Consider the following 23,543-nt stretch of genomic DNA (forward strand, 5'->3'; position numbering starts at 1 on the left):
GTTTGAGTCACTGATGCCTACCTATTGAGCCACAGCAGCGGTCTCCTCCTGCTGGGGGTCCCATGGGATGGGAGCTGGGGGGCTGAGCGGTGCCCTGGGGCCAGGAGGAGGGGTGGCACCAGGAAGGAGTGTCAGAAATACAATCAAAAAAGACAACGTCTGCCTTCTTAAATGAGCTGCAAAATTTATTACAGTGGTTTACTCCTGACATGGAAGTTAATAACCTCCTGCCTGGGAAGGAAGGGTGGGGAGCAAAGGAGGAGAGGGATAGGAGAGAGGAAAGGATGTGAGAGAGAGGGAGAGGGAGAGAGACACTTAAGGACACTTTTCATTTTCTGAAAATAAAATCTTTTACCTCCCAAACCATTTTCTCCAGTTCTTGAAGTTCACGGAAAGAAGAAGGTGAAACTGAACCACAGACTTCAGGAGGAAAATGCACAAACGTTGAAAAGCAAAAACAAACATGCTCTTCTGTATCTAACAAGTTGGGGTCGGCGGTTGGCAGCATGAGAACTCCTCGAGCCCCAGCACTGCGTGGAGCTGCGCTGTATGAGTGTCCCATCCAAATGGGACAGCGGGGAAAACACCTGAACCGAGCTGGCAGGACCATGTGCTGGGCACTGGTGAGGACACAACGCAGGGCAGGAGGAGGCTGCAATGGAGCCTCTGTGCTGCCCTGCTAAGCCACAGCCCAGCGCAGGAGGAAAGCCGGCATCTGTGTGTGGCTTCAGCGCTCTGCTGTCACCTGGGGACAAGGCAGTGCCGGCCCTTCTGCTTCCTCCTTGCCCAAGTGTCAGGGGTGCTGCCATGGCCTCCAGCTGCAGCCCTGGGCACGTGCTGGCACGTGCTGCTGCAACTGTCCCGGTGCCCACAGCATGAGGCTGGGCCTTGAGCATCCCTCCTGCCCTGCTGCCTGCAGTGCTGCCTCCACCAGTATCACCTGCAGGCAGCCAGGGGATGGTGTCCATCTCTGTCCCTGTCCTGCCCTTTGGCTGCTCCCTCAGCAGCGCATAAACATGGCTGGTAGCTGGAGCGAGCTCCAGGAATCTGCCCAGGCTGTGGCTGCCTGGCGGTGCCTCTGCCCCTGCACCCTCTCCTGTCCTGCTGAAGTGTTCCAGGGACAAGTTCCTGTCCTCAGCACTGACTCTTGAAGCCTCTACACAAAGCCTTGCCATCCTGGACGTGAGCTGGGCCCAGACATATTGTGGGATTTGGGTACTGCAGGTGCCAAGGGCTGCAAAACCCCAATTCCTGCCATGGTACTGGCAAGTGCTAAGAAAACAGCCATCCAAGGGCCAGCAGTGCCCTGCTTTGTGCTGGGAAAGCAGTGACTTCACAGCAGACAGGAGCAGGTCTCTTAGCTCCAGGGCTCAGCTTTGCTGCTGTAGAAATCCCCTGCCTTTATACCAGTGCCAGAGCAAAGAGAAACCCCACAACCGAGAGGGATTTCAGCTCACTTCTTCCCATGCCCTGTACGCCAAGGGTCCCTGGGGGCATGCTGGGCAGTGGGAGGGCAGCAGTGGAGAGAGAGTGCAGGGATGGCAGGAGAGGAGCAGAAATGGGAGCAAAGCCGGGATAGGCTTTTCCTCTGCTCACACTGCAGAGCCGGGCCAGGCAGCAAGTCAGGCACTGACTGTGCAGGGTCTGCAGGGCTGCACTGCTGGCAAGGCAGTCCGGCTGTCGAGCACACGGCCCTGTGACCATTAACCATCCTTACCATGTATTAAAATAAGTCATCTGGGACCTCCCATAGCATGGGTTAAATAGTATCACTGAGAGGCGTGGGGTGGAGAGGTGGTCTCAGGTGCGTGTCCTGCCCCATTGCTGCGTGGAGCCCTGCAAAGTCCATGTGAGAACTGCACTCAAGTCCGCTTGGCGTGCAGCATCTCGATGAGGAGGTTGTTGCAGGGCACCTCTCCACTCAGGTGCTTGTGGTACAGGTACTCCTCTGCCTGCATGCTCAGCGCCCGGACCTCGGTCAGCCGCAGCAGCAGCTGCCGGAACTTGTCCGTGCAGTGCGGATAGTGGCACACCGTGTACTCCAGCAGTGCTGCATTGGCCTTCTCCTGAGCATCCTTAGCCAGCGTGTGGTTCTCCAGGTACTTCACATCTACAAGAGAGTGAGACGGGGGGAGTGAAGCAGAGCCAGGCACAGGCACTGCCCGCACCGTGCTGGGTGCACCAGGAGGGTCTGTCTCCACTGTCCTTCCCCTGGGATGCCCGCAGTACCCATGCTGGTGCCGCAGCTCGGGTGCTCGGTTTGCTGCTCGCCGTGCTGCCACCTTCCCATGTGTCCACACTAAGGACTGAGTTTGCAGTTTGGACACTGCCTGGCTGCGCGGAGCCCTCAGATCTGGACAGCAAAGCAGTGGGGTTCTATGGTTTATTTGGGGCTTTGGAGCCCAACAGGCCATGGCCACAGCAAGGGCTGAGCAGCTCTCCGGAGGGCAATGTGCAGTGCTGGTGGGGGGGGGGGCCCAGGGGCTCAGCCTCCATGGCCAGGGCTGGCCGGGCACTGCACGGTGTGGGCTGCAGCCCTGTGGGGCGTGCCTGGCACTTATCAGATCACCCTTCCCTTTTAACTCCTGTGGCACATTTGCTCCTATTGTGGCCGGCTCCCTTCTACCCGGGGTTGTTGTTATGAAATCTCTTTATCTGCATAAGGTTATTGTGCATGTCATTAAAAAAAAGAAGTTATATTGATAAATGTCAAATCTATCCTCTGAGTTGGCTCAACAATAGCTAGTTCTACTCGATGAACTCACCTGGTTCTCTGAAAGACCCTATTCACTGTTTAATTGAATATTTGAATAATCTTTTCATTCCTGCAAGGAATAAAGAATGTTGTCCAAATAACATTGACTCACTTCATTTAGCGACACTGCAGCAGTTGCAAAGACTGTCCTGTGACAAAGCCTCCCATCACACATACAGATATGCCTGGGATTATTTCTATGCCCTCAAGTGTTCTTCCTATTCACAGCTCCTTTTGTTTGGGAGAAGCTGCTGATAAATTGCAAACGCTTAAGGGAATGTGGGCTATAAAAGCCTCTCTTCCTCCCCTCCCCAAGAGTAGCTGCTTCATGAATGTAAGTCATGAAATCGAATGATAGGTCAATCCATTAAGGCTCTATTAAGCCCTTCTGTAGAACAAAGCTAACCTGTGCCGTCCTCATAAATATTGCTATTTTGAGAAGCCCTAATTTTAATTAAATCTCTTTACCTGCTCAGGAGAGAAATCTATTTAGAACTCAAATGGCAGCTCTTGTGAGTGGGGCTTGGCTTTGATTGTGCTGTGGCAGAGTGGTAAATGTGGAAATTCTCTTGTTAAAGGCAATTACATCCTGAACATAATACACAATCCCATCCTCTACAGCTGAGCCTGAGAAGGGCAAATTACTCCAAGTGAGCTCTGCAATATGGAGAGAAAAAGTTGAATTTGGGGCAAAATAATGCCTGGGAAAACACTGCTGTTTTATTCCACGCCCTCCCTGAAAGCTGCTGCTCTGGGGATGAGGAATCCCAGGCTGAGAGCAGTGCTGCAACCGCCGCTGCCTGGGAGGATGATGCCCAGCTTGCTGCCATATGTGGCAGGGATGGGGACAGGGATGGGCTCAGGGATGGAGATGGGGACAGGGCAGCATTGGAGGACTGTCCAGTTTTGCTACTGCAGGACCTGTGGGGCAGCAGTGGGGCATGGCCCTCTCCCCAGCTCCCCCATTTCCCAGCACTGTTTGTGCCACACCTTATCACTGTTGAAATAGCGAGTTGCCATATCTGGTTTCTGTGGATTTCAAAACAGCTCCAGAGAAAAAAAAAAGAACGCCTTGGGAGGAGGAGATGCTGCAGCTGCAGGGGGGGGGGACAGCTGTGTGGCTCCAGGCTCTCAGGGACCCACTGCTGCCAGGGATGTCCTCAGCAAACCCCACTCTGAGGTGGGGATAGGGATGGGACAGAGATGCCCATCTCTCCCCAGCACCCATGTGCCGCAGGGACCCACCCACATACTCTCTCTGGGCACAATTAGCAGCAGCTGGCACGGTGTGAAGCCGGGTGGTGGCAGAGGTGTGAGGCAGCAGCACAGCAGACAGCTGAGCCCCAGCAGCTCTGTGCCGAGATCAGAGCTCCTGCTGGGGTGGCACCAAGCAGGTGGTGGTGGCAGTGGGCATGAAGGCGGCCGGACCGCACTGCACTGGGGCTGCCCTCTGCGGGGCCGCACATCACATCCCTGCACAGCAGCAACGGGCAGAGGGTGCAGCCACGGGGGCAGCAGGGCTGGGCAGGGTGAGCTCTCAGCTGCAGCTCCGTGTTTTGTCTGGGTGAGGAGCGGCCGTGTGAATGTGCCGCCTCGGCCGACCGCAGGCTCCCAGCAGGGCCTAATCAGAAGCAGCATGCAGCCGCTGCCTGGGTGCTGCTGACGCACATCCCGGGAGATAGGGCCATCCCCTGCAGCCGCCTCTGCCAGCACGGCGGTTTGCAGGGCGCTATCAGCCACTGCTTTCCCTGCAGCAGGCGAGTGATCAAAACAGGCTCTGCTCATGGGACTGGGGATGTAGTGTCCTCCACAGCCACGACGAAGCAGGAACATCCCCCAAAGCTCCAGATGCACGGGGCAGGGCAGCGCTGAGGCTTCGGCCCCTGTTCCCAGTGCCACACCAAAGCCTCTTTATCCCCTCTGCCCATCTGCGAGCACAGCCAATGCCCCCATCCACAGTCCCCGCTCACCAAGGCTGAAGAGGATCAGGAATTTGAGGCAGACGAACTCCTGTCGGTCCACCTGCAGTGAGTGCAGGTGCAGGACCAGCTCCTGTGCCTGCAGCACCAGGGAGTGCAGGATGGAGCCCGCCTGCGCCGCCACTGCCGACAGATCCACCTGTGGGAGGAACAGCATCAAGCAAGCAAAGCAAGCATGGGCCCCATGCCCATCCCACCATGTGCCCACCACAAACTGGAGGGAGGAGCAAGCTCAGAATGGAGAGAGCAGTCCCTGGCTCCACACTGTGGTGCAGCCCCACACTCACCTCCTGCCCAGTGACCAGCAGCACGCTGTGCTCTTTGCCATGCTGCAGCTGCCGGTACACGTGGTCGAACACCAGCAACTCACTCCAGCAGTTCTGCAGCAACTTCATCTGGTCTCCCACCTGTAAGAGAGCAGAGCCACACTGCTGGCACCAGCACTCAAACGTGGTGCTGGGCCCCAGCTGTACCACAGGACATCCCAGTGCCTGCACCCATCCCATGGGACCGGGAGTGTTGTGCTCAGTGTGGCACAATGTGGGTGCAGTGAGAGGTAATGGAGAGGCAGCGGTGTCAGAAATCTGTGTCCACCACCCCAGCACAGCAGCAAGTCCAGCCATCAATGTGTGCCACCGCAGGAGGCTGCCTGCCAGCAGGGAGAGCAGAGCATTGGCACTGTACTGCGGCCACGTGGGGTGCTTGAGGCCCAACAAACCTCTGCCCAAGGGGTATCAGAATCATGGGGCTGCCCCCAACGGGACCACAGGTTTGTGGTCAGGGCCACAGGTAGGGAGGGCTCACAGCAGGAACTCAGGGAGCACCACCGCCCCCCTGGGAGCCCCCTCCCTCCTCCGCCCAGATAAAGGATCACTTTTCACAAATCTGTCCCCACCAATGGAAGCCCTGCACACACCACATCCACAAAGTACTTCCCAGTCCCTCACCCACACACGTCTATGTCCCACTGATGCTGGCTGCCCCTTATCAGTGCTGCCTTGCCTCCACACAGCAGGAATCTCATCTTTAACAAAACAGTCATTGGCCGCTTTCCTGCAGCCTGACGGAGCTGCACAAAGGCTCTGTGTCTGCAGGCTGCTCTGGGCTGCTTCCAGATTGCAGGGACAGAGCGTCCGTCCTCCCAGGGCAGGTCTGTGGGAGGCGTGGGCAGCACTTGAACCCCAGCACCCCCACAGCATGCCCAGCTGCCTGCACCTTCATATACCCACACGCACAGCTATGTGCTGTTTGGGTATGCACAGCTATATGTGTGCACAGCTGTAAGTGTGTGCAACTGTAAGAAATGTGCACGGCTCTAAGTGTGTACAGCTACGTGTGCACAACTGGGTTTGCAAAGAAATGCTAAGATATTCAACACAGGGAGGCAAAGTGCCTGAACTTCCCAGAGTCTCACTGGAGAGCAGGGGCTGGAGGCAGAGCCAGTGGTGGATGGCAAGTGAGCTAGCCACAGGGATGGGTGCACGTGGCACAAGGCAGAGCTGTGCCCAACCCTGTCCTGGTGGTGCTGCAGGACATGAGCAGTGCCAAAGCCATCGTTCCCACATCCAAAGATGGGGTGACCGCAGTCATCTCCCCCCCAGCACCACCCGGAGAGCGCTGCAGTGCCATTTGCTCTCTGTGTTGATGGAAGGAAGACAGATGCGGCATCATAGAGCTGGATAATGCCATCGTTTGGCTGAAGAGGCAATAAACCAGTGCCGGGAGATTGCAAAAGGAATAGAAATGAGATGAGAAAGAGCTTTATGGATCCCATGCCAGCACCCCCAGGGGCCACTGAGATGTATTTTGGGGGCTTTGGGGATGAACATGGCAGCAAGGTGCAGCAGGAGGCAGTGAGGATGCCTGGAAGCAGCGCTGAACAGAGCAGTGTCAGACAGAAGCTTCTGCCCAGCTGTTGCACAAAGAACTGGGGAAGAGCTTGTTCTGCATCAAAACAAATGGAAGATGTGCATCTTGGGTGACCCTTGTCCGGAGGCGGTGCAGCAGCACAGGGATCTGGGCTCCCGGCACAGCCCTGCTCCCACCCCACTGCACGCAGCAGTGCTGAGACCCACACTCAGACTCACAGTGTTGTTTTGTAACCTCCTTCCTGTGCCTCATTCCTTGTTGGGATGAGCTCCAGAAGGGACAGGCTGAGGGTTTTGTGCTAAAAGTGGCTTAAATATATATATATATCTTTTCCAAAAGGAAACATTTAAACAATCTTGAGATCTTCATTCTTTCCTTGAACAATTGCTAACTGCCTTCTCCCCACCTCTGCAGGCAGTTCCAGCACATCCCCATCACACCTCCAGCCTCCCACTCCAACGTGCACCGCTCAGCCTTAGCCAACCCCACACCCACATGGGGCAGCTGAGGCATTCCCCCCTGTAGCCCCATACCCTGCAGCACCCATGGCCGAGGAGGGGCTCTTAATGCACGGCCATCCAGAGGCGGTCAGTCCTCTGGTGAGGAGGCACGCACCCTGCTTGCCTGCAAAAGTTAAGCAAGGGATCTTCCTCTTTTAATGTCAAGGCTTTCCAGCAGAGTGCTGCGTGGAGGACCTGATGCAAACTGACCTTTATTTTTTGAAGAAAGCATTCAATCGCTGCACAGAACACGGCAGTGAAGCTCTCCTCACATGGGGTGAGCGCTCACACAGCTCCGCCACTGCAGAGAAGGCAGTCAACAACCAATGGAAAATTCCACTGCCCTGCAATAAGGACCTGCCAGGGGCAGGTAATGCCCCTGGGGAGCCCAAGACCCCACTGTGGGGCTGTCCCTGCAGGTGCACCCCAACCCACAGTGCGGGAAGCTCCTGGGTGTGAACACAAGCTGTCAGCACCGCTGCCGGGGAGTGTGAAAGTGGACTAACCATCCACCAAACACCGCGATCAAAACCCCACACAAACACAAGGTGTGAGTGGCCAGACTCAGGAATCACTCCCCCTGCCCTGACAGCACCACAATGGGCAGCGCAAAGCGGAACCGCTGAGCACAGTGCAGGGTCAGCTCCCTGCAGGCAGAGCTGTGCTCAGCCCCGGGCTGCTGCCCCTTCCCCATGTCACCGTGGGAGCACACGGCCGCAGGAAGCAGTCACATTTACCCCAGTGCATGGGATGCTGAACATCATTGCTGCGTCCACCGCCAGAAGGAGATTTTAAATCTGCCAAAAACGCGCTGGCTGTTGGCCAGGAGATGGGGTCAACATGACCCATGTGTGCTAGAGGCAGAGGAGCAGCCGACTGCATATGGGACCAGCAGGAGCTCCCAGATCACTCCCGAGGAATGAGTGAAATTGGTGCCACAGACAGGGACCAGCCACTGTGCTCCTCACCACGTGCCCCTCACCACATGCCCATCACCACGTGCCCGTGTACCCACACTCTGGGCTTTGGGTGACCTCAGGCTGGAGCCACAGCAGTTTGTTGCACATTCCTGGCTGCTCATCTCAACCCAAAGGTCATCGCATAACGTGTACAGGACATTTATACGTGCACGGAGCAGTATCATCTATCTAAACAATATTGGTATATAAAATGAACCTCAGGCAGACACGATGGGTGTGTACGAATGTGTGCGTGCACATCTCTCTCTCCTTATATATATATATAAAGAAATTACATCTGAAAGGACAAAGTTGCCTGAGACTCACAACCCTACAAAATATATTTCACCCCTGGCCCATATTTTTCTTCCTGAAGAGCCGCTGCAAATCTTCCCTCAGCCCTGACACATCTCATCTAGACTCAGTTAAAGTTCGTATTTATGGGCGTCAGCGCTGACCTCTTCCACCTCCGCCCGCGTGGCCTCGCGCCGCTGCTCTGTGGCCGGCCCTCGATAAACAGAGGGCCCCCAAATCCCCCTCTGCCGCGCGGCATTATTAGTCTTGCCTCCGAAGGCCAGCGCAGTCCGTAATTCTCCTCCTGGTGACACAAGATGAACGCGGCGACATCAGTCTCGCGGCGGATTGGCATGGGGACCCTCGTTTGTCAGTGGCAGACTGACAGAATTACTGGCCCTTAAATGAAACGATATATCTGGGAAGTTAAATCTGTTTTCAATCTGGCTGCCCCGCACCGGCGGGCGGACGTGGCGTGCGAGCTGATGTCAAGAGGCCGCTTGCCCCTCTCCCCCCGCGTCCTTCCCAGGGCACAGACAGCGGCGTCTCCCCAACACCCCCAGCCGCGGCCATGCCCTGGAGGTGGTGGCAAAGGGTCTGCTCTGCAGCATCCCATTGTCAGCAAGAATGGAAATGGGAATGGGAGCAGGAATGGGATCTGCTGGCTGAGGGGTACCCGCAGCAAGCTGGTGCAATGCTGGTGCAATACCAGTGCAATACCATTGTGATGCACCAGTGCCTGGTGCAATGCCAATGCTTTGCCTGACCCCTCAAAGCCTCTAGCTGCCCTTCTCAGGCTGGTGCAGCAGCAGCCACCTTCATGTGGCCATTTCCAGGGGTGGGGGGTCCACGGTGTCCCTGCCCTGAGGAGCCCTGACTTTGCAGTGGAGACTGCCTGTGTTACAGCCATCGATCCCTGCAGCTGCGCTTTTACACCGTGCTCACAGGCTTTAGGGTGAAGCCATAAAGTCAGCACTAGCAGGAGTTCATTTACCACCCTGCCATGCCCTGATGCACTGTGCAGGGAAGGGAGCAGCCATGGGGCTGTGGAACTACCCTGTGCCAAGGTGAGAGCTCTGGCCCTCCTGCCTGGAGCCCTCAGAGGTGGATTCACACAGAAACAGCCCATTCTCCTGACACAGTCGGAAAGACAATAGCATTACAAGGCTACATGGCCGTGCAGCTGAGATCCGCATTTACATTGTTTATAATATCTCCTGCAAAACAACAGCCACCCTGTTCCCAAAATCCAGGCTGGACACTGATATTATTGAAAGGAGCCCGACCCAGCCCCACTGAGTGCCTTCCGGACACTGTTCTGTGCAGCTGGGGGCTATTTTGGGCACGAGGACTACCCTGTGGCCCCTGCATGAGGCCCAGTCCCACAGCAGCAGGATGGGTCAGTATGGGGCAGTGCAGGGAGGGCACAACATTTCCCTGCCTGTGGCTCAGCTCTCTTTGGCTGCGTTGCAAAATGTATCTCCCGATTTTGCCCATTTGGGATCTTTGGTCAGCTACAAATGGAAATGGCTGAGCACAGCTGGGCTGCCCCAGCCCTGCTCCCCCCCACTGCTGGCCCCAGTTACTGTGGGGCTGGGAGGTGTAAGGGCCCTCACCCCATCCCTGCTGGCTGCTGTTGGGCACCCACCTGACAGCATCAATTTTCCTCCCAAAGACAGAGAGAATTGTTTCAACCGTAATTCCTCAACGTTAGGTTTTTCAATTATATCTTCAGCTTGACACCACGCTCACTCTGCCTGCGATTGCCTCCACACCCCCCACTGCAGTGATGGATCAGACACACAAGCTCCATGTTGCCAGCTGGGACCATCCTGGTGCTCAGCCAGAACCCCCTGCTCCACCCCATGTTGGTACACTGCAGCCCCCACCCAGCTAGTGCTGGCCCCCAGCCCCCACTGCCCAGCCCTACCTCCAGCTCCTTGAAGAAGATGCAGCTCCGTGCCCACTCCACGATGGAAAATAGCGTCTGGTCGGCCATCTTGCACATGAGGCCGAAGGTACTGAGCTTCTCATGCCGGCCCTTGCCCTGCTCCTGCTGCAGGCAGGCCAGGATTCGTGCCTTCACCTGAGCCTCGTCAGGCTCCAGCTGCAGCAGCTTCAGGATGACCTCGGGTATGTCGGGTGGGGAACTGCTGGGGTAGGTCTCTGGGTATGCATAGGCGGGCACGGCCTCATGCGCAGCGCTGTAGTGGTCTGGGTACTCAGACTTGATGGCGCGGTTTGGGAAGGAGGGGTAGTGGTAGCCAGCAAGTGGCGTGTGGCCGGGCACAGTCATGGCCAGGGAGGGGGTCCCGTAGGGGCCGCGCTCATAGTCAGCAGGCGTCAGGGCAGCGGGGTTGGGCGGCAGAGTCTTGGCCATGGCGTGGATGCTGTGGATGGTGGACAGCCCATAGTCGTTCTGCACAGGTGACACGATCTGCGGCACTGCCTCCAGCTTGAAGCCGTTGGCGCGGATCAGCGCTTTCTTCTGCTGCTTTAAGGCACGGTCCCGTTTGTACATGGGCCCAAACTTGTTCCTCCCCCCGCGCATCCGATCCGCACGCACAGCTGTGGGCAAAGGAGCAGAGCTGCGGTGAGGGGCTGCAGGACCAGGGCGTGGGGGGGGGAATAGGGACCAATGGGGCTGGGGACAGTGGGACCCCTTCCCAGAGCGCTGTGGGTTGGGCTGTGCAGCACCTTAGCAGCTCTGGGCACGGTGAGGGAGAAAGACATACTTGGGTGTATGAAATGCATCGAGGTAAAGCACACAGAGCAGAGTCCCGGGAGCTCGGGCAGGTTAGGCTGCCTGACGCTGCTTTCATTTTCACAGCCCCGGGGCCTGAACCAGCCCTAGGATTTCATTCAGGACAGCGCAGATTGTGCTGCCTTCTGCGATCCTCTCCCACCTTCCAGAGCGCTCTCCCTGCTGCTCCGTTCCCCACCGCCCTGCTTGTTGTGGCGGCGCAGCAGAGGCTGCTCTGAGCCTCGAGTTAAACCCAAGAATGTGTCACCCGAGCAGGTGCTTCTCTGCAGCACAAGCTTGGCCCCGGCATAGCGGCCGCCGGCCCACCCGCACAGCCCCGGCAGCCGAGAGGGGAACGAGCCAGCAAGCAGCGCGCGGCCCCGCGTGGAAGGGAGCAGCCCCTGGGCGGGTTCGCAACCCACGAGATCGGGCTTCTCTGTTCTGTGCCCCCCTCCTTCCTCGGCCTCCCTTTGCCCGCGTGCCCCGCGGGTGCTGCAAGCCCCCAGACTTTCCCCTCGCAGGCTGGAGGGGCGGCGGCACGGCCGAGAGCAGCATTTGCAGGGAAGCAGGAATGTGCTCCCCGGGGAGCTGCTCTGCGCTTCCTCCCTCGTTCTTTATTCATGCAAACAGCTTCTCCAGCCGCGCAATGCAAGGATGCCTCGATACTGGGGAGCCTGGATACTGGGATGCCTCCGCTTAGGCTCTAAGAGCCCCGCTACCTTCAGGGTTCACCACTTACGGCGCCGGCTATGCCTGGCCTCCACCCACATCTCTGGGTCCCAGCCTGCACCCCCATCTGCACTGCGGTGCGCTGAGAGCACAGATCTCCCCATTCAAATAATGCACTGTTTCCCCCCCACGGCCCGAGGCCGGGCAGGGCGATGCCCAGGGAGCGGAGCCCGGCCGTGCACGTGCGGGAAGTGCTCACACAGAACCTTCCCGTGCCAAACGCTGATCCCCGCCTTTGCTCCCGAAGCACGAGCACCGAGGGAAGGGGCTTTCCTGTTCCCTCGCGCTCCACTTTTCCATTTCAGGACCGGAGACGTTCTGAAATCCCTCTGGATTTTGTCCTGTCCTGTTTTGCTGGAGGATTCCCGCGTAGCTCAGATTCCCTGACCGAAAAACACCGATCACAAAGTCAAGGTGGGCTCGTGTTTTTAGCACAAAAGGGTCCCACGGGAACGCCGTTCGCCGGCGGGTGCCTCCTCCTTGGTGAGCTGCTGCGGCGAGCAGCGAGGAGAAACAAAAAGGGGTGAGCGGGCTGTCGCAGCCCGGGCAAAACACGGGGCCGAATGGGCTCCACGGGACGAAAACCGCCCCAAATAGGAAAGCAGAGCGTGCCCGTCCCCACCCCGAAGGCGCAAAAGCCGCTTCTGCCTCGCCTCGTTCCCAGCACCCGTCCCGTGCCCAGAGCTGCCGCAGAGCGCTGACCGTCCCGGCTGTTGGATCGGGCACGGCCACCCCTGCACGGCCCGCACGAGGAGCGGTGCCGCCCCGCCACGCGCCCGCTGCCTCCGCGGCCGGGAAAAGGGGCGAGGGCACAGCTGGGGGGTTTCCTATCCGCCTTTGCCTGCCGAGGGCCCTCAGCGCGCTTTGCGTGTGCCGAGAGCGGCAGAAACCCCGGCGTAGGGCTCGGGGACATCAGAGCCCGACCGTCACGTCGCGGTGGGGCTGAGCGCTGCGACGCGCGGCTCTCGGCGGATCACCGCGTGTTACCGCGCCGCCCGGAGCCGCGCAGGGAGAAAAAGTGATTTGCGGCGGATCACCCGCAGTTTTCGTGTCGGTCTCATCATATTTAACGTTTTCCTCAAGTCTCGGCTTCTGGCGTTGTCGATTAAGGAAAACAGTGATTTCTAAGCTATTTCCCAACGTTCTGCCAAGCAAAGACGGTCCCGGAAAGTTGAAGCCTCGGCAGCCAAAACCCGGGAGAAACAAAACAAAAACAAAGAAACGAAAAGCAGAATACGGGGCGGCAAAACGAATTTTTCGTTGACTCGGGGAGGAAAAACGGAATCGGAGCCGCCGCGGCAATTCCCGGCCCCGGGAGCTCAAGGGACAGATCGACCGCGGCGGGAGGACGGCACCCACCCCCCGCCCGGGCCGCCCCGCGGTACCTTCCAGACGCATCCCCACGGTCAGGCACTTCTGGAAGCGGCAGTAGGGGCAGCGCTTCCTCTGGGTCTTGTCGATCTTGCAGTTCTGGCTCTCGGTGCAGGTGTAGTGCTTGTTGTTCTGCACGGTCCTCTTGAAGAAGCCCTGCGGCGGTCAACGGCGACGATGCGTCGGCACCGGCACCCCGCATCAACCCGCACCCGCTCCCCGCTCCCGGCCCCGCCGCCCGCTGCCCCCCGCCCGGCTCCCGCCGCGCTCCCGTCCCGTCGCCGAGCGGTGAATCGCCGCCAACGAAACCGGGCGGGGGGAAGCTCGCGGGAGGCTCCCCTGCCCCGGCCCCGGCCGTGCCCCCCCCTCCGCTCCCCGCCCGGCCCGCAGCCCGCCGCCCGGCGGCTCCTACCTTGCAGCTCTCGCAGGTGAGCAGCCCGTAGTGGTACCCGGAGACCTTGTCCCCGCAGACCGGACACAGCTCGTCCAGGTCCTCATCATAGGAATAGTCCATCCCCGCCGGCGGCCCTGCTGCGGGACGGGCGGGTCAGCGGGGCGGCACCGGGCGGCCCCGAGACCTGCGCCGGATGCAGAGCGGGAGAGCGGCGCGGCGGAGCCCGAGCGCAGGTGCCGGAGCCAGAGCCCTTTATAGCGCCTGGAAGAGCATCTCCATGCGGGTGCGGGCGGGCGGACAGCCCCCCGGGGGATGGGGAACCTCCTCTGGGAGAGCGGGCGGCGGGCGGCTGGGGCCGGGCTGGGGAGGAGGGACCTGCGGGGACCCGGCAGCCCGAGGGCAGGGCGGGAGGGGAGCGGGACGCCGCCGGGGGCTGCGGCTGGGGGCGGCCATGGGCTGAGGGAGCCCCGTGCTGGGGGTACCTCGTGCTGAAGGTACCTCCTCAGGAATCATCATAAGAAGGGACTGAGGGCTGCTGTGTCACCCAAGCACAGGACGCTGCCTGCAGCATCCACCGTGTCCTTTACCCCAGTTCTAACCCTAACCCCAGCTCTAACTCCCAACTCTATCCAGAGCCCCACACCCCCAGCGCTGCCCGGAGCAACCCCTTTGCCTCCACAGCAGGCAGTGGCAGGGAGTTAATCAGAGCCCGGGGTGAGGAGCGTGGGGTGCACGGCCTTCTGCACCTCCCCTGCGGCCATCGGGAACAGCACCGGCATTGGTGTTGGCTGGCCGCCCGCACACGGCAATGCTGCCAGCGCTGCCCTGTGGCACGTTCAGTGCTGCTGTTTCATTAATTGCTTCATTTTTAGGGACTCTTAATGAAACATTCCCCAGCAGATCAGTGCAGAAGTACGTTCTCTTCATCATCTGCATCTGTCCTGCGTGGAAGATTCCTGCTCGCAGGTGAACATAGCCAGCCATCGAGCCCAAAATACAGCTGGGACTGAGGCAGGGGGCAGTGCCAGCTCTGTGTTCTGCACCAGGATGGTGCCCAGGATCACAGCACCACTCAAGCCAGAGGAGCTGCCTGCTCCATGTCGTTGGTGCCATGAAGGTGTCTGGCTATGAGGAGAACAAGGATCCACTGCTGAGCCCCACAGGGACAAGCTGCTCTCCTTGAGACACCCTTCTGTTCTGCTGCATGCATGTCACTGTGATTCGAGGTGCTTGGTGCCCAATGGAGCTGCAGGGAGGGCACTGGCAGCAAGGCTTGGCTCATCCCACAGATCTCATCCCGCACATCCCATCCTTCACATCCCATCCCACACAGATTGTCCCATTCTGCTCGCCCCATATGGCTCATCCTGCACACCCGATGAGGCCCGTGGTGCCCCAGGGAGGAAGCGGTGTTGGCAGGGATGTGCGGCAAACAGGAAGCGGGCTCAGCAGAGAATCACTCCAGAGCCACCCGGCGTGAAGCCCACACTAAGAATAGCAGCGGAGCAGCCCCTGTGTGGGGTGGCTGGGCTGGGAAGGAGCACTCCTGCTGCCTGTGGAGCCTCTAGGCAGCAGCCCCAGAAAGCCTCTGTGAGCTACAGAGCCACCGAGAGAGGAGTACAGGAAGGGCCATGGGGTTCATGTGGGTCCTGGCCACCCCCAAGCTTGCTCCAAGACGCAGGGGCTGTGCCAAAGCTGGGGCCAGGCACACACAGCTCAGTACCGCCTGCACTCCTGGAGCCCTCGGTAGCCTCCGCTCACCGCCCCCTCATCCCGTCAGCTGGATCCGGCGCTTCTGCGCAGCACGGCTGAGGCCATGGCGGGGCCTCCAGCTGCTGCCAGAGGGCCTGGAGAAGGGGTGGGCATCCCTGGGTGTCCCCAGGTGTCACATGGCACCCCTGAATGTCCCTGCATTTCCCCAGGCACAGCTAGCACTGATGTCTCCATCCCCTCCTCATGGAGATGGGAAGCAGAGGCTCATGCATGGCTCTCACTTCCGTGCCGAGCGTCCCCACCCTCCGCCATGTCTCTGAGACCCCATGAACCGCAGAGCATGGGAAGGGGCACAGGCAGCCATGGGGCTCCCCACCGCCAAGTACTCACCGCGACGCGACTCAGCGCCGTGCTGTGCACAGGGCCGAGGTCACAGGAGAGCTTCTTCTGCGTCAACGGTGAGCAGCTCCAGCTCGAGGAGCCTCCGTGGGTGCCGGGCAGCGCTGTCCGCTGTGGGCGGGCTGGGGGATTTATAGGGCTGTGGCCGCTGGGGAGGTGTGGGTCCGGCTGCGCACACCGCCCGGTGCAGGACAGCGGCCAATCTCCTCCCCATGGGGGCCAGGCTCGGCCGAGGTGGACCAACTTAGTTGCCTTATTGGTTTCTGCGGCCACGTGACCATGCTGAAAAACATCATAATTAAGCTACAAAATGCTGCTCATAAACTAGCATTAGAAAGTGACAGAGGAGATAAGTGGGACCTCTGCAGCAGATAAAGCGCCAGGAGAGAGGAACTGCAGGGAGGTGGGGGCACAGCGGGCAGGGCAGAGCACCAGCACCCACGTCGGGACTGTGCTGATTTACGGTGCGAGGGAGGGGGCTGTGAGATGGACACGGCGGGGCAGGCCACGGGGCAGTGAGCCCAGCAGCAGGCAGCCGAGGTGCACAGACCATGTGGAGCTGGGGCTGCAGAGAACTGCACGGGAAGCACTGGGGACGAGGCGTGGGGGCAGAGCCGCTGCTCCATGGGTTTGCCACCTCCCACACTGCCCTGGTGCCGTCCCAGCCTGCAGGCACTGCACGGCTGAGGGCTCCGTCTCCTGCATGGTGGCAAGGAGCAGCCCTGAGGTGCGGCCACTTTGATACCTCTCCTTCCAGAGTGGAGATTTATTCCCCCAACAGCACCATGCTCCACTATTGCTCAGCATAGTGTTGCCCTGTGGATCCATGCCCAGGCCCAACTGCAGCCCCTGGCCTGGAGGGTTGGCACAGGGCAGTGGGGAGGGCAGGGACAGGGCCCGGGTAAGTCCTCATGGGCAGAAGGGAGCACAAAGCCCAGGGAAGGAGTGGTAGCCACAATCTGCACTGCCCAGGTTGTTTTTTCCGTGCTCAGCAGCTGAAGAGAGGAGAAAGTCAACGAAAACACAGCTCTGTAGAAGAGCCAGGCCTGGAGAGGCGGCTTCCGCCCCAATCCCCAGCAATTATCAGCCGAATGCCAGATGTTCCGATGCAATGCCAATGTCAGGGAAAATAAATCTCTGGCAGGTTCAAGGTCCCGCCAGGCCGGCACGCAGCGGCTCGTGGCTCAGCCCCGAGTGAGGCGGGGATGGAGCAGCACGGGGCGGCCGCAGCGCTTCCTCCCGCTCCCGCCGGGCATTGTTCCCCCGGGAAGGCCCGGCCTCACGCTGCCCGTCTGCTATTTTGGAAGCAAGGTGTTTGCGGGGGTAAATGCGTCCCTGCGGCCTTGGGCACCTTCCTCTGCACAGGCCCTCGCCAAGGCCACGGCCCGGCTCCAGTGGCTCCCGGCCTCATGGGGTCCTGTGTGGAGCCGGGTCCTGGCGGGTGGGCACCGGCACCGCATCTGTTCTGTGTTCTGCTGGGCCGGAGCCCCACCATGGCCATCATCACTGCCCCAGCCGAAGGGCCGTACGGCCACAGCCTGAGCCCACCACACCGCACCGCTGCCACGGGCTGCAGCCGCACTTTGGCTCCTCGCTGGTGCGCAGCCTTGATGCTCAGCAAAGCATATCTCCTCCTGGGATGTTATCTCCATCCACGCGGCTTATCGGCAGCAGGGCAGCCCTCCTGCCTGCGCCACGTTCCCGGAGCGTGCCTGCAGCAGGTGTGGTCAGCACTACTGTTGGCCGCCGCCGGCTGCCTGCACTGCCGGCTGCCCGCAGTCCCTGACTCTGCGGCCCGCACCGATAATGTGCGCGGTGAGGACTTTGGCAGTGGAGCTGCCGCTGACATTACCTTGTCTCCCGCATTCTTCCGATGCCACGCACGCTTGCGCTCGGGGGCGCGGGCAGGCCCGGCGCATGGCGGTGTGTGCAGATGGTGCGCAGGCAGTGCCGCGAAGCGCTGGTGGTCTCCTCCCGGGGGGACTCATTGACATATCAGTCACATAGTTCTGCATAATTGGGACTTGGATGCAGCCTCTCTTTATGTTTCCTCTTGGCAGTTGCCAACAACATGAAGCACTCCTGGGTCAAAATGACAGCCTTTTGTTTACTATTCTTGCTTATGTGCCTCATTTTCTTCAAGGATAAGAGCTCTTTATAGGAATCTTTATTGTGATGAGGTTAGTGGAGAGAAAGATTTCTCTTTGGCTTTCTTTCTCTTTCACAGCTGATTAGCGGGGTCACCCTGCGGGGAGAGCAGCGCGGGGCTGGAGCCCAGTGCCTGCCTCGGGGGCCGACGGCTGCTCCCCGCCCCGAGCAGCCCCCTCACCAAGCGGCACATCACGGAGCGGCAGGCAGGAGCCTGCTGGGGGACACACTGCCACCATCCTGGCAGCAGCATCTGTCCTTCATCCAACTCCTGCACAAAGTGGGAGCAGCTGGTGGCAAGGTGGGAGCCCAGAGGAGGCAGGGTGGTGGGGAATGAAGCAGAAGTCCCCCCAGTCCAGAGCTATGCCTGCAGACCTTCACCCACCACAAGGGGAGCCCCGTCTTCACCCTGCACCCCACCCTGGCTGTGGGTGACCCCTGGGGGACAGCTTCTCTCTTTAAGAGGAAGGCAGCTTATCCTTGAAAGTTACTTTGCTAAGGTCAAGAGTGGGACTGTGACAGAACAGCCTGACAAACGCATCTCCCAAAGACCTTGGGCCCGATAATGTATGTCCCGTGCAATGTTGACACTGGTGATCCACCAAAGATCAGGTTAACAAGTTTGACGTTGGTGACAGTGTGATTTGTTCAGCGCTGGCTCTGGATTCATAGAGCAGTTGGCCTTCGGTGATAAACTATGGCACTCGGCGCACGAGGCTGCGGCAGTTGTCACCAGCCCGAGCTCGGAGATGAAAAGGAAGCAGAGCTCTAATCAAAATACAGTGGTCAGCAGAGGTTCAGCTGGAAATTAAAACATGTTGGTACTTTTCCCACTGCAGCAGCCCCCATGCTGCCGCACATCCCCAGGCTCTGCCTTGGTGTTGGGCAAACCCAACCCTGCAAGTACAGCGTCCTCTGCACCACCCCATGCACCGCCAACCTCCAGGGCCCCCTGGGGGAATAAATCCAGGCAATATGGGGCAGAGGCATCAGAGCCACACTGCTGGGAGGAGAAGCGCTGTAAACAAGCAAAATGAGCACAGTGGAGAGGGACAGGAAAAGGGAGAGCACGCGGTGGAGCAGCAGAGCAGCATGACTCCTGCTGGGACTCCATAATTCATGAAAGGAGCAAGGGAGAAGTGAGCAATGCTGCAGAGAGAAGCTGTGGTCTGAGACACAACCAACCTGCAGCCATCCTGCAGCCAGTGCTGATTGGCTTGGCCCAGCATGAGGCAGCTCCTCCATCATTTTTGGTCTGAACAAAAGGATTTCTGTTGTTGAAAGAGATGCTGGAGACTCCTAGGTAAAAATGTCTGCTGCAGGAGGACAGCACTACCCTTGTGAGTGACCTTACACAGATCCATCCTCTCCATGGAGGACTAAGAGCCACCATCTGTATGTTCAGCAGTTCACAGAGTGCCCCAGGGCCTCAACATGCATCCACTGCACACAAAGATGTAAACATGAGAAGCTCAGAGCAGTGTCCACCTCACAGCATCTCAGATCTCCGAGGGGTTCATACAGTCACCCACAGCTCTCTTCTGCCCAGCCACCCCCCATGGCCCCATACCATCAACCCACATCATCACCTCGTAGTGCCCCTGGCCCACCCCAGTGCCTGCTCTCAGTGGGGCACAGACACACTCATGCACCCCATGAGACTGTGTGTCACCTAGACACATTTCAGGGCCAGCACCAGTCCCATGCTGGCCCCCTAGTGATGGGACAGCCACTATCCAGGGTGGAGGATGAAAGCAGACGGCAGCCTGGCCAGCGGTGCAGAACAATTCACATTTATTAGTTCATACAGCTAACACTCGCTAAACATGCGTTCAACACTTATTGGTCACATTTCCACAGGTAGTCAAGTCACAGAGCGGAGCAGCGGAGCGGGGACGGCACCGTGCCCCATGTGGGCTGGGGGACGCCGGTGGGGCCACAGCAAGGCTGGGCCAGCTCCAGCTGTAACAGCATGCCATGCCAGGAGACATCCTGCTTCCCTGATTTACACAAGGGATCGTGGGAAAAACACAGCGTGCTGCTGGGAGAAACCATCGCTGGAAACATCTGCAGAGGGTCCTAAGGAATAGGACCATCCTGCTTTGGGCACACCCTATAAGCCAGGATGCAAAGCTCCATGAACCCCAGGCCAGCAGTGCAGGGATGGGGGCTGCAGCCTGCTCCAGGCTGGGCACCAAGCAAGCCGAGCCAGCAGAGCACATCCTGCATCACGAGGGAATGCAGAGCTCAGCCCTGTGTGGCACCACAGCGCTTCGACCCTGCAACTTCAGCGCTGTGCAGCACCCAGCAGGCAAAGGGGCAGAACATCGCTCCATCAGAGCCACCTCCTGCACCGAGGGAACAACTGTGGATGCTCCCTCTGGGCCGCACCAGCACCAAACACCGGCAGCATTTTGTTTTTCACACAATCCCTTTGAGATGATAAACAGGATGTCACACGAGGTAGTTTTGTCATGGAAATTGAGTCAATAATGTTATCAACTATTACAAGACATATTATAAATGGAAAGAAAACAATGAATCACAAAAGGCTTTGTTAAGGTTGATCGTCATCTGGTTTCAATTTCTGTTTCTTTCTGCCCTTGGGGGCATTTCTGCCACTGAACCGTGTTGCTTCTTTCATAGACCTGTTAGAGGTCAACTGCACAGAATCTTGCTTTTTTCTCTTCCTTTTTCACAGCAGACATTGCCTGCATTGCCCCCCAGCTCTGCACGGCTGCTGTAACCTCTGCATGCACCCCAGGCGCTGGGATGGCTGAGGGAGCAGCTTGTGGCCCCACTACCCACAGTGGCCCTGGCCCAGTGCTGCTGCTGCACAGAGCCTGGTGCTGCTGGGGGCGGCCGCAGTGAGCAGCGTCCACAGGTCTGAGAGCTGGTGCTCTGAGCAGCACGAAGAGGAAGCTGCATCAACTGAAAATTAAAACGCTCCAATTCCGAAGTAACCAACTGACTGCAGGAACGGGACTGTCTGCCAGAGACTGTCCTGTTGAGTAACACCCAATTTCAGCTTTCCTGTGAGCATCTGAACACATCCGACACAAAGGGCAAAAAAAAAGGATGGGGTACATCAGTTGGATTTGGTGATCTTAGAGGTCTTTTCCAACCAAAACCGTTCCACGGTTCCAGGAGCTGTGAGGTGCTTTGGACATGGGAGCACAGGGGGGGAATCTCCCACTCCCCGCACTGACGCAAACCGCAGGGGAAGCGCAGCTCCCCATGAGGACAGCACGTTGCCCTTTGCTTTTCCCAGGGCGCTGAGCAGGAGGCAGCACGCTTCCCAGCCCCCAGATATCCAGGGGAGGCTCCACTCAGATCTCAGAGAGTCCTCCAGACAAGGCATGAAAGAAGCAACCACCGCAACATCAAAACTTAGGGTTTCTCTGGGTCACGTTTAAATACTTATCCCTGAGCTGCTGTGTGTTACAAACAACACACTGAGAACCCAGAGAAACGCTACGGCTTGATGCTGACGTCTCATGCATCACCCCCGATTCACACATCATCTAAAACTTAAAAATCAGCTTCACACCTAAAGTAGTTCCCCACGTTTCCCCCTTTCTCCTGCCTTCGACGTGGCAGGGATGATTGCCGCTTATTATCCTGAGAAATACAGAAATAACAACACTTCACAGACACCAAGCTTCATAGCTTCAAATCAAAACCAAGAAAGAAAGAATGAATGGTAAATAGCACATTCACAGAAGGGTTTTTTTTTGTTGTTTTTTCTTTTTTTTCTTTGTTTTGTAGTTTTAAAAAAAAAAATGTAATAAAAAGAAATTCAAGTTTTTTTGTTTAAAAAAGTTGGTTTGAAGGACAAGACTTCACATAGTGAACCTGAGCTGGCTGTGCCCGCCCCGTGCAGGGGAGTCCCTGTGCTCACAGCCGTGGCTCAGTCGCTCCCTGTCAGTCCCTACATGACAACGGGCTGGAAAAGCTCAACACTTCAGACCTACAGATGCTGGAGCTACAGCTGGGTCCCACAGCGTGCAGTGCCCCTGCGCAGCAGTGCGGGCCAGCAAGGAAAGATAAATGAGATGGCAGCCACCAGCATGCCTCACCCTTAGAAAGCAGCTGGTGTGTGTGCAAAATGGCTGCGGGGACTGCCCGGCATGCCACTGTCGTCATCTCCAGGACCATCAGGTTAGGAAGGCTCCTGGCATCTCAGAGCAGCCTGGCAGCCACATGCAGCAGCATTGAGGAAAGATCTGGCTGCTGATACACCACAGGGACACGGCTCTGCTCCTGGGACAGAAGCCCAACCCAAAACAGGCAGAGGAAGGAAAAGCCAGCAGTTGTCAGAGCTTCTGCTCAAGTCCTGGGGTCTCACCCCCGTCACCTGTAGCAGCAATTTCTGCTCTATTCCCTCTGCTGATGACAAGCTGTGAGCTGTAAAACAGCAACAAGGTTCATACACAGAGCTCTTCCGAAAAGGTGAGTCCCTGCTCTTCAAATTTATGTCCCAGATCTTTGCTTGGATTAAAAGTAACTCTTCAGCTTTCCATTTGCACAAATACTATGAAGGAGAGGAGGGGGTCAGTCAGCCAATTTATCTTTCAAATCGGGGATAAAAATTGACTTGTCATGGCAGAAAATTCTACCAAAGACTATTATTGTTGATTGATTCCTCTATGACAGAAGGTCAGATAAGCAACAGCAGATAGATACCAAAGATAATGAACTTCCCCCTGCTAGCATTAAGCACAAATAAAATATGAGGCCCTGTAAACCGAATGTTACGTGAAGAATGGAACAAGAATTCCAACCTTTCCAGGGTGTCCTTCAAACCAAATTCACAAATACATCTAGTGACTGACCTAACATCTCTACATTTCTAGCTACATTCCTACCTTCTCATAATACCTGAGTTTGCAAAGCAACACATTCACTTTACCCTGTTTAAAAAATAACAAGTCATTAGAGGACTTGGTGCAGAAGGTATTAAGAATGACTGTCCAGTGAGTTACATTCTGGTTTGGTATAAAAGCTTCTCCCTTACTTGTCGGTTTAGTAAGGATCTACTCCCTACAATAAATGCTGCCAATCGACCTTTACAAAATTTGGTGTATACAACAGAAAGAACACAAGTTGTCCATTTGTCATCCTGAATGAATGTAGGGGTTCCACTATTGGTACAGCACGAGTCTTGGGAGCATTTTGGATAAACTCAGAATAACGAACAGAGTGGCTTTGTTGGGTATTTGGCAATAAGATGACTGCTTTTATGTACACTTACTAAAACTAACTCTCATTCATCAGCAGATTATACAAGTTCAGTGATTGTAGAATAAAATCATTCCTATTCAACAATTCCTTGAGTGTATAGAACAGCAAGTCAGAAGATAACCCGTAATCAAAAGATCATATCAAGCTATTTGGAAATTAAAGTTAAAAGCGAAGAAATACTTTCTAACGTACAAACAGATATACTAAAATCTTCCCATTTACACTTGAGGTATACGACGTATGCAGAAGGCCTTCCTGAGAAATATGTGCTTGTCTCATTTTACAGTCAGAAAGTAAATGAGATTTACAGAACCAACTTTGGGTTTGTGAAGCTCTATCGAACTGAACTGCTGCTGGTCCCAGCAGCTGTTACCCGTAACATCATATTTAAATAGTGAAAAATGAACAGCTAGTGGACTTTTAGGAAAGGGAAACCATCGAGCTGA

At 57.3% G+C, this 23,543-nt stretch overlaps 1 protein-coding gene across 2 annotated transcripts; it reads right to left on the reverse strand.

Annotated features, from left to right (window-relative positions):
• Window positions 1–184: 184 nt before the first annotated feature.
• Window positions 185–15,883, reverse strand: NR5A1 (nuclear receptor subfamily 5 group A member 1). Of its 2 annotated transcripts, none has more exons than XM_072353091.1 (7): window positions 15,697–15,883; window positions 13,612–13,727; window positions 13,214–13,355; window positions 10,287–10,924; window positions 5,022–5,141; window positions 4,726–4,873; window positions 185–2,110 (listed from the first exon to the last, which is right to left on the reverse strand). In XM_072353091.1, exons 2-7 carry the CDS (start codon window positions 13,711–13,713, stop codon window positions 1,863–1,865), a joined length of 1,398 nt encoding a protein of 465 aa, XP_072209192.1. In that variant the 5' UTR covers window positions 13,714–13,727; window positions 15,697–15,883; the 3' UTR covers window positions 185–1,862. The 2 variants fall into 2 exon arrangements, with proteins under 2 accessions (XP_072209192.1, XP_072209193.1); XM_072353092.1 differs by having other exon boundaries at window positions 13,612–13,730.
• Window positions 15,884–23,543: the final 7,660 nt, after the last annotated feature.

The sequence above is a fragment of the Excalfactoria chinensis genome, chromosome 18 (genome assembly GCF_039878825.1).
Source record: "Excalfactoria chinensis isolate bCotChi1 chromosome 18, bCotChi1.hap2, whole genome shotgun sequence".
NCBI classification, from domain to species: domain Eukaryota; kingdom Metazoa; phylum Chordata; class Aves; order Galliformes; family Phasianidae; genus Excalfactoria; species Excalfactoria chinensis.

Excerpts from the sequence above, each read along its gene's own strand:
- NR5A1 (XM_072353091.1), bottom strand. The coding sequence starts at position 13,713 with ATGGACTATTCCTATGATGAGGACCTGGACGAGCTGTGTCCGGTCTGC. Across the intron at positions 13,356-13,611 it reads TCACCTGCGAGAGCTGCAAG|GGCTTCTTCAAGAGGACCGT; the intron begins GTAGGAGCCGCC and ends TGACCGCCGCAG. Across the intron at positions 10,925-13,213 it reads CGTGGGGATGCGTCTGGAAG|CTGTGCGTGCGGATCGGATG; the intron begins GTACCGCGGGGC and ends CTTTGCCCACAG.